General features: G+C 51.7%; 4 protein-coding genes across 5 annotated transcripts; 2 read left to right on the top strand and 2 right to left on the bottom strand.

The window, feature by feature from the left end:
• Positions 1-110: 110 nt before the first annotated feature.
• AAFC00_003536 (uncharacterized protein) lies at positions 111-5,710 on the top strand (the record flags this gene model as incomplete). Its single annotated transcript, XM_069343020.1, has 4 exons — positions 111-487; positions 580-4,672; positions 4,724-5,228; positions 5,307-5,710. 4 exons carry the CDS (start codon positions 111-113, stop codon positions 5,708-5,710), a joined length of 5,379 nt encoding a protein of 1,792 aa, XP_069200835.1.
• Positions 5,711-5,793: 83 nt separating this feature from the next.
• Positions 5,794-7,362, bottom strand: AAFC00_003535 (uncharacterized protein; the record flags this gene model as incomplete). Its single annotated transcript, XM_069343019.1, has 2 exons — positions 5,794-6,687; positions 6,883-7,362. 2 exons carry the CDS (start codon positions 7,360-7,362, stop codon positions 5,794-5,796), a joined length of 1,374 nt encoding a protein of 457 aa, XP_069200834.1.
• A 407-nt stretch (positions 7,363-7,769) lies between these two features.
• Positions 7,770-10,072, top strand: AAFC00_003534 (uncharacterized protein; the record flags this gene model as incomplete). 2 transcript variants are annotated; one of them, XM_069343018.1, is made up of 2 exons in its annotated part: positions 7,770-8,210; positions 8,264-10,072. In XM_069343018.1, the coding sequence occupies 2 exons, from the start codon at positions 7,770-7,772 to the stop codon at positions 10,070-10,072; spliced, it is 2,250 nt and encodes a 749-aa protein (XP_069200833.1). The 2 variants fall into 2 exon arrangements, with proteins under 2 accessions (XP_069200833.1, XP_069200832.1); XM_069343017.1 differs by having other exon boundaries at positions 7,974-8,210.
• A 2,704-nt stretch (positions 10,073-12,776) lies between these two features.
• AAFC00_003533 (uncharacterized protein) lies at positions 12,777-14,366 on the bottom strand (the record flags this gene model as incomplete). The annotated part of the gene is made up of 4 exons (XM_069343016.1): positions 12,777-12,977; positions 13,034-13,325; positions 13,388-14,230; positions 14,329-14,366. 4 exons carry the CDS (start codon positions 14,364-14,366, stop codon positions 12,777-12,779), a joined length of 1,374 nt encoding a protein of 457 aa, XP_069200831.1.
• Between the last annotated feature and the right edge of the window lie 2,276 nt (positions 14,367-16,642).

The following is a 16,642-nucleotide window of genomic DNA, read 5'->3' as shown; positions in this document are numbered from 1 at the left end:
TTCACCACCACGCCACTCCAGCGTTGAATTCACACGCTTGTCGGCTCCGAGGAAGCCGTATATATCGACGCCTGAAGCTTGTAGCAAGACCTGCCGAGTCGCACACAGCCATGGCGACGGCTCTGCAGCAGCAGTTGGCGCAGATTGCGCGGACAAGCACGAAACAGCTCGACTTGAAGGCACAGAGAGTGCAGCACAGCAAATCACTCCTGTTCGAAGCGAGAGATGCCGCAAACCAGACCTTTGACACGTTATATCAAATATGCTCAGAGGGTTTCCGGGAGTTGTGTCTGCTGGATCCCAGATTCACTCCGTTTGCTCAAAATCTCTTCAGCGAGCAGAGCAAAGGCGAAGACCGAGGCCAAATGACGGCGCAGGAGAATCAAGAGCTGGACAAAGTCATCGATGCATTTCTTGCCCTTGTGGGTGCTCGCATCTTGCTGAGGCCGGCGATTAAAGCGGTGGAATGGCTGGTCAGACGCTTCCGGTGAGTTTTGACTTCTTTCCTCTCTCGTTCCTGCTCCTTCCTCAACAGCTACTGCTCCTTCCTAAAACATTCACTGACACAACCCTTCGTAGCGCCCACGAATACAACACTGAATCGCTCATCCTGAACTTCCTCCCCTACCACGCAAACCCGGTCTTCGCCACTCTTCTCTCGATCCTTCCCAAGAACCTCTCTCCAGCGTTCAAGTTTCTTCACCCATACATGACCTCTTTGTCTTGTCCACCGAGGCACGCTCTGCTCTATGCCGCCACGACCAATCCCTCGTTCTTCTCTTCTTTGAACTCGCATATCCTCCGCATCGCTGCTCAGGGTTATCACTCCGCCCCTGCATTGGGTTTCTGGGCGAGTATTACGGCACAGGCAATCAATGGTCAGCTTGATGCTGCCCAGTCTGGCCGCCCCGACGTGCGCCGACAACGGGAAGAGGACCTCCTCCTACGAGTGCTCCCTATCCTTCACAACGCTCTGCGCATCAAGAACGTCCCCGAGCTCTTCCTCGGTTCATGCACCATCCTGACAATTCTCGTCACAAAGGCTCAGCTACAGGACAAGGTTCTGGATGCCCTCATGCATGACGTAGTCAAGAGCACCGCCGCGCAGACTCTCGACGACTCTCTGACTTGCTTGGCTGTCATCGCAGAGGAGCGCCAATCCCACGCCCTGCCCACCTCCGTGGCCAGATCCCTCCTCAAATTCCCTGCCTTGTCGCAACACGTATCCACGCTGGCGGGACGTCAGTGTGTTTCCAAGCTGTCCCTTGGCCTGGCCCTGGCTGTACTGTATCAGCCCACGTCTGATGATCAACTCGACCTTGTTCAGCGCTCGCTCGACCCCGCCTTGCTCACTTCTCAACAGAGGTCCGTCCTCGCCTCCGCGCTCCTATCTGCCACACCGAAGCTGCTCGAGCTGCACCCGCGAAACACAGTCGCAAGTCTTTTCACAAGCATCTGCGAATCGCCTACGAACCTGGCACTTATACGACAAGAAGCACCTGCCACCGGCCTTGATGTGGAATCTCTGGAACTACAGCTCCAGATCTCTTTCCCCGATGCTAACCTTCCGGCTATCGAAGCCCCGATGGATCTGGACAAGCCCGAAGTGGCCTTGCAATCTGACAAAGATCTCCTCGACCAGCGTTTGGCTGCTCTTCCAGCAAGTCTTGATGGAAACTACTCTTTCTTAGCCGCAGCAGACCCCAAACTATTTGATAGCTGCGCACAGGCTTCTCTGGCGCTAGTCAGGACGAAGGCGAAGCTTTCTGCTCTTTTCGAAAACTCACCGTTCAGGGCCTCTTCGCCGCTTGATGTGACAGGATTGTCATTGCTCCTGCGATTGTGGTCTTCCAAGACCCCCGCTGTCGTACGAAACGCGGCACTGAAAGCGACCGCAGAGCTCCTCAGGGCTGATATCAGCAAAGCGCTGGATGCCCAAGCTCTGTTACCGTACCTCTTGATCGCGCTCTCTGATAACGTCGAGAACGTCCGAAGGTCTGCAGCTGACTTGTTGATCCTTCTGTCTACTCTTTACCAGCCCAGCGGAGACAAGGGCAAAGTCGCTGGTGACCTCAAGGTCTGGGGTCGTGAGCAACTCTACGGCGAAAGATCGAAAGACATCACATGGCTCAGTAGTCAGGATGCTTACAAGATTCTTTCCGCCGCAATCTTGCCCAGTCTGGAAGAATGTGTCCTCGATCAAGCTCACGTAGCTCGCGTTCTGAAGACTTCCTTGAACGGTAGCTCTGAGGCTCAGAGCGCTTCTGCCTCGGGTATCGAGCTCAAATCCTCCCTCCGGGCGTCTCTCTACTCGTTGATCTGCGGTCATGCTGTCGGTACCTCATCGCTCGATGTCCGCGTTCAACTGTTGTCCTTCCTGGTCCAAGGCGGCAAGGCAGGATCTGGTGCAAGGGCTCAGCTGTTGATCCCCTCAGTCCGCGCGTGGGCGACACTGGACCTTACCACCCGCTCTACAGCGTGTGCAAGCTTCCAAACCAGTGTTCAAGAGGTCGATGGGGCATATGTTGCTTGCTTGACCAGCCGCTCGACCGAGGAGATGACATGTCTCAAGAACATCTCCTCCGGAGAGCTGAGCAATGACAAACAATTGTCCCTCTGCGCCATTCGACGCTTCAAACAGCTCTGGCCTTCTCTGAAGCCCGCAACGCAGATCCCTATTGCAATCTTCCTCCTTGATCTGGCATTAGGCTCTGAGACTGACGACGTCGCCGAAGCCAGACAATCAGAGGCTCTGGAGACACTTCGCCAGCTGACTTTGCCTACTGACGTCCTGACTTCTCTCCTCGACTCGGTTCCTAGCATGGCGCAGATGGAAGATCAGCCGCCAGCCGCCAAGCGCCGTCGCACTAGCAGATCTGAACTTGCTAAAGCCCAAGTGCTCGATCCGGTAGCACTTCATGCGGCTATTCGCAAGATGACTGTTGTTCTTGAGCTCGTTGAAGGCTCTAAGCCTGAGAGACATCCTGACCTTCTCAAGGGTTTGTTCCATGTACTTGGAGAGCTTCAGCACTACAGAACTCAGATCGGCTCCAGCCTTGTCTATCTGCAACAGCTGGTGCTTGGTTGTCTCCTGTCAATCGTGGAGGCCTTGGAGCACAACCCCTCTACCACCGTCGATCGCTCGGTATTGCGCGCTGATCTCATCGTCGAATGTGTCAGATCCAGTACCAGTGCCCAAGTTCACAACTCTGCACTGCTGCTCATCGCCAGCTTGGCAAGCTGGGCCCCGGACCTGGTGCTTCACAGCGTCATGCCCATCTTCACATTCATGACCAACACTATTCTGCGCCAAGGAGACGATTATTCTGCTCATATAATTGACCAGACCATCTCCCGTGTCGTTCCCCCGCTCGCGTCGTCTCTCCGTAAGAAGAACAAGGACCTCCTCACTGGATCTGCAGAATTGCTGTTGAGCTTTACTGCAGCTTTCGAACATATTCCGCTTCACCGTCGCTTGCGACTATTCAGTCACCTCGTTATTGCTCTCGGTCCACGAGACTCACTGGCGGCTATCGTGGCCATGCTCTTCGAGAAGTATCCTTCCGATAGAAAAGTACCGACCTTCGCAGCCGATCTATTGGGCTCATGCTCTGCATCCGATCAGTTGGTGGCGGGATTGAAGTACCTTGATCTCGTGCAAGATGCATTGCAGCCTAAGCGCTCAATCTCAGAACTCGTGTTCGTTTTCAATGAGAAGACACCCGAGCAAGTGGAACAGTCCATTGTTCACCTGCTGCAGTCTCTTGCCGGTCTCCTCGAGACGCAATCACTTCACAGCCAGATCACGCGTGGACTGGAGCATGGTGGCGAAGAGGCTGTTGCAATTCAGTCTGGATATGCTGCCCTGCTCGAAAGAGTCATGATTATGTCGCAAACACTTAAGAATCAGCCTCGTTTCCATGCTGCTAGTGATCAAGTGCTCTCTGCTGCGCTGAGCCTGCTGCCCACCTCTTCTTACATCCTCTCCGCCAAGTCTCTACTCCAGAAGCCTGACACGGATCTGCAGCTCCTGGTCATCCAGTCGCTTGAAGCTCGTAGTAAGGAGGCCAAGCCTGCAGACAGCGCTGCTACTGTAGCTCTGATCGACATTCTGCCGAGTATCACCGCCATCATAAGCCAGGATGGAGAAGCAAGGTTGAAGCACAGTGCAATCACCTGCGTGGACATCATCGCCGAGAAGTTTGGCAAGAAAGGCCCGTCGACCGTACTCTCAGCCGCTGAGATCATTGCATCTGATGCCGCACTCACTAGCAGTAACGATGAGTTGCGTGTCATCTCTTTCATGTGTCTTGCTACGCTGGTCGACGTTCTGAAAGATGATCTCGTGTCACTGCTGCCTGGTTTGTTGAACACTTCGCTTCAATATCTTGATGCTTCAGGCACGTCCGGATCCGAGAATGAGCGCCTACATGATGCTGTGTATGCCTTCTTTGCATCTGTTCTCGAGACCCTGCCATGGATCATCTACGAGAAGACCTTCGGCCAAGCTCTGCGTTTGACCCAGAAGTCCGCTGGCAATGCTGTGATTGGTCCCAAGTGCGTAGAAAGCCGCGAGCAATTTTATGCCCTCGCTTCCAAGCAGCTCAACGCAAAAGATCTTCTTTTGGCTATCGACGGTACCCTGGAAAGTGGGTTGAGTTGTGGATACAGAGTAAGCAAATCCATGCGAAACTTGAGGGCTATTACGACTAATTATGTACAGGCTGCCCAAGAAACGCTCCATATGCTTCACAAAATCATTACCCACCAGACAAAGGCCACTCTGATCAAGCAGGCACCAACTCTATTCTCGATCCTTACAAAGTCTTTTGATCTTCGCCGACAGTCAGCTCTGCTCCAGGGTGGCGCACTCAGCGATGCAGAGGTCATTGGCTTGGAAGAGCAGAGAAACAACCTTACTCTCGATGCAATCATGAAGCTGAACGACGCAACTTTCCGTCCCTTCTTCATGCGTCTCGTGACCTGGGCTGCCGAGGGACTACCAAAGAAAGACCAGCCGGGTCGTCTGCTCAGGCTCACGAGTCTGTACAGCTTCCTCGGAAGGTTCTTTGAAGCGCTCAAGTCTGTCGTGACCAGCTACTCGAGCTACCTTCTCGAGCAAGCCGCAGAAATGCTCAACAATATCAATCCTAACGGCGATGTCGAGCGTGCTGTCCTATCGAACCTACTGACTACCTTGTCCTGCAGTTTCAGACATGACCAAGATGGTAAGTTTGCGCACGGCTAAGAAGAAAAGCCACCACACAACACAGTAAGAGCACATATACTAATATTTCCCCCCTCAGACTTCTGGCAAGCACCAGCCCACTTCGAAGCTGTTGCCCATCCTCTATTGACACAGCTATCGCACGACAAAGACCCGGAGATCCGCGAGTCCCTGAACATCATACCAGCAATCACAGGCCTCGCGAGCGCAGCGGCGTCTCCAGAGCACCACAAGGCCCTGAACTCTGCGCTTCTGAAACTCATGAGGCACGAGGACGCGCTCGTGCGACTGGCGGCCGTCAAGTGCGAGCAGAACCTCACGGACAGACTCGGCGAGGACTGGCTTGCGCTGTTGCCTGAGATGTTGCCGTTCATCAGTGAGTTGCAGGAAGACGATGATGAGGTTGTCGAGAGGGAGACGCTCGCGTGGATCAGACAGATCGAAGGTATTCTGGGAGAGTCGCTCGAGGGAATGCTTCAGTAGAGAACTAAGAGTTTGAGAGAGCGGGCATTTGTACAGCTGACTAGATAACTATCTACCTAAAGATATATACACTTTTCTTTTTACTACTTGATTTGACCCAGCCCCTTCTGCGACTTTCCTTTGCTCTTCGCCTTTTCACCCCTCAGCATACTTTCCACGATCATTCTTATCCGCTTGACACCCTCGACCATGTCCTCTGGCTCGAGCCACGAGAAGCACAAACGGATGTTATGGTCGAACTTGACGCTCTCATCGCCAGGCACTTCAAAAATGCTTCCCGGCGCAACGAAGACGTCGACTTCATCCTGGCATCTATGAGCCAACTCCTCAGCCATGATCGCCTTGGGCAACGTCACCCAGATGAAGAACCCGCCGACGACTTGCCGGTCCGCCTGTGGCATGCTAGCGCCCAGAGGGAAAAGCTCCGTCTCGACCGCTTCGACAAGCGTCTTGTATCTCTGCGCGTATGCAGGGCACAAGACGTCGAAGACATGAGTCTGCAGCTTACCCTGGCGCAAGAGACAATCCATGAACGTCGACGTCAGCTGCGAGGGGGCGCCGCCACTGCACGACGTGCCGCATTGGCTCACCCCCCACGCGAACTTGGCCGTGCCCTGCACCCAGCCGACGCGCACGCCCGGCCCGGAGATCTTGCTGAAGCTGCCGTTGCTCATGGCGTTTCCGAAGCCGTCTGCGCCGGGGCGGGAGGCGCCGCCGTCGAGGGCCCTGTCGATGTCTACGAGGCGCGGGAAGCTGGCTCGCGTCATGGGGATGGAGGCTTCGGTCGGATGGGAGGGCCATTGGAGGTAGTCGTAGACGTCGTCGGCGATTATGAGCGCGTCGAACTCTCGGGCTATTCTTACGAGTTCGGTACGTCGTTCCAGGGACATGGAACGACTCGAGGGATTGCTGAAGGTTGGCACACAGTAGATGACATGACGATAGTACTTGGAGTATGGCCGCTGTGGCTTGGTCGTCTGCACAAGATCCCCACCGTCAATTGATTAGTTCTTCCCCCGTTAATGCAGTTTGAATATGCAAAAGGGTAATAGTAAGAAATAGAAGAGAAAAGCAAGGGTCCATCATTCAAGTGGTGATTACGGCTTTTGGAAGAAAAGGGGTAGAACGAGGATCATGATGATAGTTTCCGACGATAATAATCACAAACGTACCGCAGCATTGAGGTAATCGGTCTTTGCCTGGTCCTCGCTCTCCTGTAGCGAGCGCCTAAGAGAGCCTGTGTCCACGCCGTCTTCGTTCTCGGGCACGGCTTTCATCTTACCAGAAAATCCATTGTCCGCAAACATGCGGAATGACAGCATATAAGCGGGCGCGATAATCTGCACGCTTCTCGTGAACAGGGGATCTGTGAAGACTTGCAGCATACACCCAAGGTTCTGCGACGCACCCCCTGTGATGCAGATCTCCTCGGGCTCAATCGCATCTCCGTCCTCGTCGTGGTTATAAAACGTGGTCAGGAACCTGCTGAGCGATTCCCGTAGAGGCTTGAAGCCATCGTCGGGTCCGTATAGAAGACCCGCATGTGCGACTTCGGGGTTTGCGAGTTGCAACTGCGCAGCTTCACTGATCTGGCGAGCCGGTAGCAACTTTGTACTCGGCCATCCCTTGACAAGATTGATTGAAGAGCTCATTTCTTTGCCAGCTACGATATATATTATTATGACTGCCACAGTGTGCCGGTGCGTAGATGAGGATTGGTCAATGCCTTCAGCAATTATAGTTGCGTGCACATACAGTGATTACGTCGCCCTTAACGTGTCACTCATATATCCCGAGAGATTTGCAAAGCCCTCTTTTTTTCAATCAATGGCCGTCCGGTCTTTTCTGAGTCCTGGTCAAACAGCATGCAGCATTAGTCGCTACTTTGGGCTCAAGATACCAAGTGCAGCAGGATTCTAGAGCTGGGTTGTCAATTCTACTAAGAGTAAGGTAGTCGTTGCTCAGGGTTAGAGGTCGTCATCTCGCGTTCCGGCCCGTCCACCAACCGCACCGCAGCCTTGGCGCTCCGGTACAGCCAACCTCTACCGCCTTGAACAATATGATGTCCTTTCGCGATTCACGACTGTTCAACTTTCGCAGTAGGGGCAAATTAAATCGTACTACTACTGATCCAGAGAGTGTAAAGCCGGAGAAGAGTGATCATGGTAAAGGTGCGGGCCTTCTCAACCCTGCCTCAGCCAATCATGCCTCGTCCGGCTCTGCATCAGATGCAGCCTCTTTAAGGCCTACTACTGCAAGTGGCATGCTCACCCGTAGAACCAGCAGTATCTTCCGGGCACTGAACACCTCCACAAGCAGCTTGCACAGTGAACACAGCAAAAGGAATTTCACACCTCCGAGTATAGTGGCCGAGACTCCTGAGAGGAAGCAGATTCTCCCAGAGCACAAGGATGACGACAGCCAGGGCCCGCAGGCGTGGGTTGCTGGCCATCGCGAGAAAGTACCATACGATTTGGTAGACATACTTGAATCTCGCAAGGTAAGAAGTTTCTAACTCAATATCTTCTCGGAAAAGAAACTAAGCTCCGTCAGGTACTCGAGATATGGGACGACACAGGGGACTGTTTTGTGTACCTATCACCCCAGGACTCCGAGAAACCAGCATCTTTCAGAGTGAAATCTTCATTGTTTCAAACTTCGCGTAAATTGATTGAGCTCTCAAAGGTCGACGACAGCACAGGAGAGTCGGACCCCGAGGCCCCCAAACATCTCTACATTCCGATGGAAACCTCGGCGATTAGCTCCAATCCCTCAACTGGCTCTGGCGATCTTCCGGATGAAACGGAGCACAAGGTGTCCATCCGCAATCTGTTTGCATTTTTGATGGGGAGGTCGCTCATCGCGACAGAGCGCTGCCCGTCCGTCTTCGACATCTTCACCAGGATCGCGCAACATCTGAAATCTTATGAATTCTCAAATGTTGATGGGTCTTCTTTCGGTGAGGTCGTAGTGGCAAATTTCGAAGCCTACATAGACGAGTTTGGCCTGGCAGATGTGCGAACCTCTGACGAAAAGACGATCCAAGGGGTTGTATTGGGAGAGCGCATGAGGAGTGTCAAGCTCTATAATGAGGCATTTACTCATGCAGCTGGCAAATTCAGGTCAATCAGCAAAAGTGAGAGTCTGGCGCTTTTACTAATCAGTCCAGCGACTATGAATCGTCTGAGTCGAGCAGCTTTCAATGTGGAGAAGCATGTGGCGATTGTCAATGAAACCTTGGAGTCTCTCGAGTTTCCGTCGATGTTCTCAGGCATCGTTTCCAGCAAACACGAGCGGAAACATGTCGACTTTAATATTTGGAGAGACTCCTTCTCCACGACCCGCAAGTTTTATATCCATTTCTACAAGCAGCGTTATAAGAAATGGCCACCAAAGTCAACTAGACCCGGAACCACACTAAATCGTCTGATACTGAAAGACCTATACCAGGATCTTTGCTCGGCCTATGATCTTCTTGTAGACCGTTCGATTGACCCCTCTGCGGATCTGAAAGACTCAGGAGAACCGCGGTACAAGGCTTTGAAACAAATCTTCGCTGAATATAATCGGTCATCTCCTCCTGTGAAACCAGCAATTCCTTTCGACTTACCGATTATGCCAAAGTCCGGCAGTGGAAGTGACAACACATCTGAGAAAATAAATCCTGAAGAGGTGTCCAAAATGTTAGCAGCCGCGTCAAACAGCGAAACGGACTTATTGGAGTTCACTGAAGCTTTCAAAGATCTGGAGCGCAAGCACGCCCATTCGAAGAAGCTTGACGATATAATAGATCATCGGATGGGCCAGTGGATCTTCATCTATGCCCTTTTGCAAGTACTGCCGCTTCTTGTCGTCGACGGCGTTGGCGTTGAACACACAAAAGACGTAGAGTACTTCTTGTGCGAACCGCCCAGATCTGGCATCCCGTGGGCCAGAGACGATGCTGCCCCTGCTGCAGGCACCACGTTAGGGGTTCCGACCGTGAAGACGGGTACTGCTGTTAACCTGCCTGCCGACCTTGCTGAGCCTGGTATTGAAGGGCTTTTCTATCGCAGCCATTGCTGGAGAATGGCTGAGAAATGGCGTCCTCGGAAACAGGAACCTTCAACCACGCTGCAACTCCCTCAAGAACATGGGAGGATATCATCTAACCTACTCGGAGCTCCACGCGTGGGAAGGAGCCAAAGCAGAACATCGCTCGCAACAGGTGTAAGACCTGTGTCAGCTGTCGATGCCTCTCTTTCAGTTCCCGGGATGGGTGCTCGAACATTACGGGCACGACCTGTGAGCGTGTACGATCCAACTCGGACATTCGATTCCATCCTCACCGGTTCCAGTCAAGAATCCAAAAAGAAGGGATAGCGGCATCTAGAGTATGTCGTCAACCTTACCCAAGTGTTCCCACAAATAGTGTCTCAGGGAGTATATATTTCGATCGTCGTTACTGCTTAGTCCTTTACCCGATCGCTTAATCAGTGATACACCGCGCATATTCAGCTTGGAGTGGTTTGACGATGTGAGTGGGGGTGTGTTGCACTAATGCGTAGGCGATGTATGTAGATCGGGCGAAGCTTTGAATGCACCTAGGCATCTGCTCACGGTCAATCTCTCCGAAAAGCCCCTCAACTATCTTTTAGAGCCTTCGTCAGGCTACGGTCAAAGCCGAGACGACGTCGCCCCAAGTGGAAAGCTAAATAGATATCTCCAGGGTATCTTTATTCATGTCCGGGCAGGATCGCAAGCTAGTCAACACATGGCAGTGAGAAACTGTACGGATATGTACTCTTCCACGCGGTTCGGGTAGGGATCAGTCTCGGCTACTGTACTTTGACAAGTACCTGCCTTACCTGTACTTGGAGAGAAAAAAAAGTTTCTTCCTTCTCGAGGTACTTGGATACCTCGGCGAAACGTTGATATCATTCTTCTTCTTCCGTGTTCTCATTGAAACACACAAGGGAAAAAAAGCCCTCATTCTCCCGTCGGAGCGGTTCGGGCCTCGCAGGTTCTCGGTTGCGCGCCAAGAGGTTTATACAAGAGAAAATGTGACTTGAGTCAAAGTGGTCCATCTCTCGGCGATAAAGACAGCGAACGAGTCATGTTGTGTCTCTAGAGCAGATCGCGGATCGCTCATCAAACAATGCGCGCCATGTTGCAAATTCGCAATCCACGGGCGTGGACCACAGGCTGGACTTGAGGGTTCGCCGCAATCTACAAAGGTGGACAAGATGAGCAGGAGAAACAAGAAATTAGTGGGATGGGCTCGCTGGGTGGAGGAGTGATCGAAGAAGAGGGGGGTGCCACAAAAAAAGGATACTACTCGTTTACAGTTACTTTACGACAATATCATGTCCCCATCCCTCCCCCAATGTACTTGTACGACTCCGTATGTATATACCCGTAAATCCACCATACACGGGCGGCGGTCTATGTACAGGAACTAAACTAAACCAACCACCACCACACTTACTTTGCATATGCAAGCATATTTATTGTTTACTTTACTTTGTTAGCGTCAGGGTTTGGCGTTGACCGGTGCACTGACTCTATGGCGTCTTCACATGCACACCACCTAACCCCACTGCGGCAGCCAGAGGTGCGATACGGTAGACGCAGTGGCCAAAGGGCGCAGGAGGAATCATAATGATTACCTTAGTTGATTTACTGTATCCGCGTCACTTGTTTTTCTTTTCCGGCACTACTATTCTTTCTATCGATACCCTTGGTCAGGTGTCCCATTGGCAAGGAAGGACGTCGTTGAGGGCTGAGAAAATTGGTGTGGTCAAGAAGATCGGTTCGCGTCAAGTGACCTCTTTTGTACGATTGTGGGAATAAACCTGTTTACTCGGGTGAATTGAAAAGCTGCTAGTCTGTGTACGTATTTATGTATGTATGTATGAGCGTTGTGTGTGCGTGTGTGTATATGTGTACGAGTACGTGTGATATGTGGTTTTGGTGTGGATGGATGTTTATATGTGCAGAGTACATACTCGCAAACTAAAGTGAAATATTGCCTAAGATTGGGATGTGTGATTCGTCACGAAGGATCACTCGAATCCGTCCTGTCTTGCGAAACCAGGGAATATTATCATCAAGATTTCCCAATATACGCAGATAATACCCTGCACACACCCTCTTCGATCAATGCTTAGCCCGTGGTTCTTAGGAGCTACCAAAAGGACATGTAGTCGGCCCCTCGGCCCTTGGTTCTGGGAGTGAGTGTGCAGTAGTAAGACACGTTTAAATTTGACCCGTAACCACCTCACCGTCTACACGTGTGGCCTGCCTCAGACCACTTGTCTGGAATTGGACATGAAGATTGAATGGATTGATATGTAGAACATTACCGGAGAAAGGCAAGTGAAGCAAAAGCAAATGCAAGATGCTCACCCCCTACTCACCCACAGGCGCGACTGCCGGAGGGCGATCGCCCCCCAGCTATGCAACTGCAAGCATCCACATATCTTTTCCTCCCGGGCCCACGCTGGGTCTGCGCAGGAACGTACGAGGATTTCGTGCATAATCAAGGGCCCGGGCATACAGCGATCTGTACCTGACATACTGCATGCAATAAAACCTATATTTACATTTTGGTTGTCTGAATACAGAAGTTCCTGAGCTCTTGAATATGTTGACCGGCTCAGTAAATAACCCGAATATCAGATCCCATGCTGTCCGAACTCGAGGTCTCCTATATGTATGCATATGCTGCCGGAGCTGAGCATATCTCTTGGCGGAGGGTTGATGTTCAGGAGGCAACCGAACTCGACATGAAAGTGAATAGAAATAAAGGTATTAGACCAGCTTCCGGCTGGATCTGCGAAGTGAAATGTGGCGACGATGTGAGACCCTTTTGGTATACTCGAAAGCTCAGCGCCGATTTTCCGTTCTTCTTTTTTATCCTCCTGAAGCAAACTTCTGGCTCGTCGACCAAAGGATCCTGGGCAGGGAGCGCAACGCTTATGCCATCTATCAAACAATTTTTTCATCTAATGCTGTGGAAAACAAATGCGGTGAATTGCAAAGTGCGAAGTGCGTGGTCCTTGAAGGACAGCATTCAGATGCGCCGTTAATCATGAGGGCGAATTTGAAGGGGCGTGTGGTCGTCAATCTCGTTCTGGGCGTAAGGTGGAAGTCGCTGCGCATATTGGAACGATGTCGCTGAGCTCGAAGCCACTTGGGGCTGTTCTCCATCGACACCATATGGCGGAAGACGGATCATTCTGTACCTGTCATCGGTATCTGCACCTTCGCGACTACCCCAGGCGGTCTATTCTTCATTAGTTTTCGTGTGCCCTTGACTCAGCATATAATCATTCAACATACCTCGTGGAGTGTGAATAGACCACACAGTTTCACAATGCCGTGTACATATCCAAAAAGAATCGAGATTGGCAACATGACGAGATCCGCAGGATATCGGATGAAGTGGCCCATCAATTTGACGGACTTGGCGAAGACAAAGATCCAGATGCCAGCAGCAATGAGTACTGGCTGTCTATCCTCTGGCGACCATGATTCTGTGGCCTTGTAGCACAGGTAGAACAGAAGGGGATCCACGAATGCCCATGCAGTCAGGGTCGTTTGGAAAACAGCATATGTCGTCCAGGGGTGTGTCCTGCGCCAAGATCAGCTCCTGTGTTCTTCATAATCAAAAAATCAATGTTTTATAGTACATACCACCAATAATGTCTTTCGACAAACATGCTTGTCAGGTTGCTTCTCCAGTTGCTGCGTACCCAGCGGAGGCACTGTTTCAGATATTTGGGGCTGTCCTCAAGTGTAGTCTGAACCTCTGCTGCTTTGTGATACTGCATGGTTATCTTCCATCCGTGTGTATAGATCCATCTAGTGATGAAGTTGTCGTCATCGGCATTCAACTGGTATGTTCCCCAAGTTTCGTGGGAAAAGCCAAAAGTGAAAGCTTCATCTTGCAAGATTTCGGTGCGATACGCTACGGTCCTTCCTGACAAGCAAGGCAGGCCACCATCCATATGCAGACAAGCCGAACAATCAAAGTTGCGTCGCTCTAAATACAGAGAGCCAAGAAAGCTCCACAAGCTAGGCTTGTCCGGCCGCATAAGCCTCTGAGACGTGCCCACACCACCCATCTTCTCGTCCTCAAAAGGGGCAAGCATCCATTGAAGGACTGCCGGAGGCCAGATGACATCGTCGTCTGCAAAGACCGTGATCTTTGTCATGACTCTGGGGATCGCTTCGCACATTTGGCTGCGCTTGTTGGCTTTAGGAATGCTGACCACGCGGATCTTCTTGCTATTGATAGAAGCCGCCATTCGCCATGCAACCTTGATGTTAGCATCAATGGTGACGATGATGACTTCGAAGGGCTGGGTGGCTAGACAAGTCTTGATGGTGCGACGGAGTTCATCCCCGTCACCATCAATGGTTGGGATAATGACTGTGACATCTTCCGAGGTGTAATTGGGATTCAATGGGATTGGGATTGGCTTAAAAGTCCAATGCGAAATTATGTTGACGACTAGACGGAAATAACGAAATATGCTGCAAGTTCGTAGTTTAGTCAAACGTTCTCCTCAAGAAGGGGTGTGCCATTGGAACTTGGCACAAGACTTGTGATCAAGGAAATCGGTGATACTGACAACAAGACAATGGCAGACGCCTCCCAAGACAAGCCCATGATGCGAAAACGAGAGTCTGAGCAATGGCATTGAAGAAAAAGAGGCAGCGCCAGAGGGGCAGCCAGGTGATATAGCTGCAGGCTATCATTTTCACAGGGCTCGTGAACCCTCGCGTAGTGGATAATAGCGGCATGGCATGATGAGATCAGAAGATAATGAGAGGCGTCAAGAAGTGGACGGAGTCTTGCTGAGGCGCCTGCATCAAGCTATCATCCGCCGGACACCACGCACTATCCACATCCATCCACCTTTTTCGTACATATCATGAGTATAACCGGCCAGCCCGCTTTGAGGTGGGGAAGGCAGAGTGCTCGTGCGAAGCAAGCTAAGTTAGTTCATGGCGAATGAGGGGTCTACCGTCTGCCGCGCATGGGCCTGATCTGCGCACTGTTACTGATCGTAAAGGGCATGGAGATGTGGCTCGGCCAACATTATTATCCACAAAAGACGCAAGGGCATCGAGAGCTCTACGGCTGTTACTCCGGACCGTACTTGTATAAGCATTTACGACAGGTCGACTTTCGTCTGTTGGGTCGTTCATATCCTCCAGCCGGGACGACTCTAGGCAAGCTTAGCATGACTTCGCCAGTCCACATACAGAACGCAACCAAGTGCAAGAGTGCAATTCATCGTCGATAGAGCATGGAGACGGCAATGCGGTCTCACTACAACGACCTGCGCTAGTGTGGGTGGCCCAAGCGGTGCGTAGAGACACTTGCGCATTATCAACGCCAGAGCATGGCATAAGCGCGGAGGCATTCTGTTGCCGGGTGCAGCCTACCTTACCTGACAAGCTTTATTCTATACGCCTACCGCATGCAGACAGGTATAATATGCATTCAGCACCGATATGATTACCTCGGCGGGATGAAGACGTGTCGTTGAGGATCCTGTTTCGCTTTCATTTTGGCTGGATGAAAAAAGAGGCGCAATCTCGATGTGGGCAAAGGAAATGAAGCGAGACGTAAGCTCTGTTTATTGATATATTCGGGAGGTCTGAGGATCCTAATCGGTTCGGTCGGCGTAGTTTTGTTAGCACAAGTAAGACTTGATTACCACCCAGTATCGACAAGCGTGAAGAAAGCGGGTGTGGGTCAGCGGATGCGCAATCAGTCTTGCATGACTGCTCAATTCTCATGCAGGTAGAAAGCCATTAAACGTGAGCGCACGGCTGCCGCGCAGGACGCTGCACGCACTGCTCTACGACCCTTTTTCAGGGAAAGGACAAGGTTGGTATCTACTGGCGAGTAGCCTCTTTGGACCGTGACGAGACCATTGATGTGGAGCAAGCTTGGAGGCTGTAGTTGGACCCTCTCGGGGCCTCTCATATCACGCGACAGAGCTCACGTTCCCGTATTACGAGCAGGTGATTCCATTGAGACTTTCACGATCCGTCCAGCGTTTACAAAACATCGAGAGGGATTAAACCATTATCTGGGGGACCGCGATTGTGGCTTCGGTGATCATCGAACGGGACTCACTTCCCCGTTCCGCTATGCAACACCGACGACTGACACATGCTACTCTATTGTGATGTGCGCACCAAAGCGAGCATGCGGCGAAGTATAGTATCGCATGCGACTTGACGACATGCCTTAAGCGGGATTCCCGAAGCCCGAAGGGTTTTCGCTTATGGGGTACAATTGATAAGGTAAGGTAAGCTACAGTACTGCACCTCTACAACGGTCACGGAGTATAGAGTACATGGTCGGTATCGTGCAGCGATACATGCTATCACAGAAGCATCTGGTTTCGGTCGGAGTCTCTGGTTCTTCATGAGGCAGCTTCGAGAGTCGTGTGCTTTTGCTCTGCATTTGTGCTGCGGTCTCTGTAATGCTGAGACGATTCGCTAAGTCTGTCCGCTGGTCAAGTCTCGCTTAGGCCAGTGGGCATGCTGGGCATTGCCTCTGTTAGTCCATTGGCTGTAGAGCGCGATCTCACGAGTGAATCAAGCCGATTGGGAACCTTTGACAAGACACTTGTACAACATGATGCCGAGGCTATCGATAAGGAGGCCAGGCATGAGGTACAAGTATAGTATGCGGCTTGGTTAGTGGGATTGCAGGAAAATAGTGACTGAAGTATCTCATAGTCACGACATATCTCGATCGAGTGACCTGGGCACGCGGACTTGACACCATGAGCTATTGTATGAGGTGCTCCGTCGAGCAGGGTGCTAAGCTGCACCTACGGTGTAGCCGCAGCTTTTGCATGCGAACGATGCGGCACCAGCGGATCTGAAAAGTGCAGGTCGTAGGATCATGCATACAGAAGA

The sequence above is a fragment of the Neodothiora populina genome (assembly GCF_041146345.1).
Source record: "Neodothiora populina strain CPC 39397 chromosome Unknown canker_contig_16, whole genome shotgun sequence".
Lineage (NCBI taxonomy): Eukaryota > Fungi > Ascomycota > Dothideomycetes > Dothideales > Dothioraceae > Neodothiora > Neodothiora populina.
Note: the sequence above shows the minus strand (reverse complement) of the source record. Positions and strands in the feature narration are given on the sequence as shown.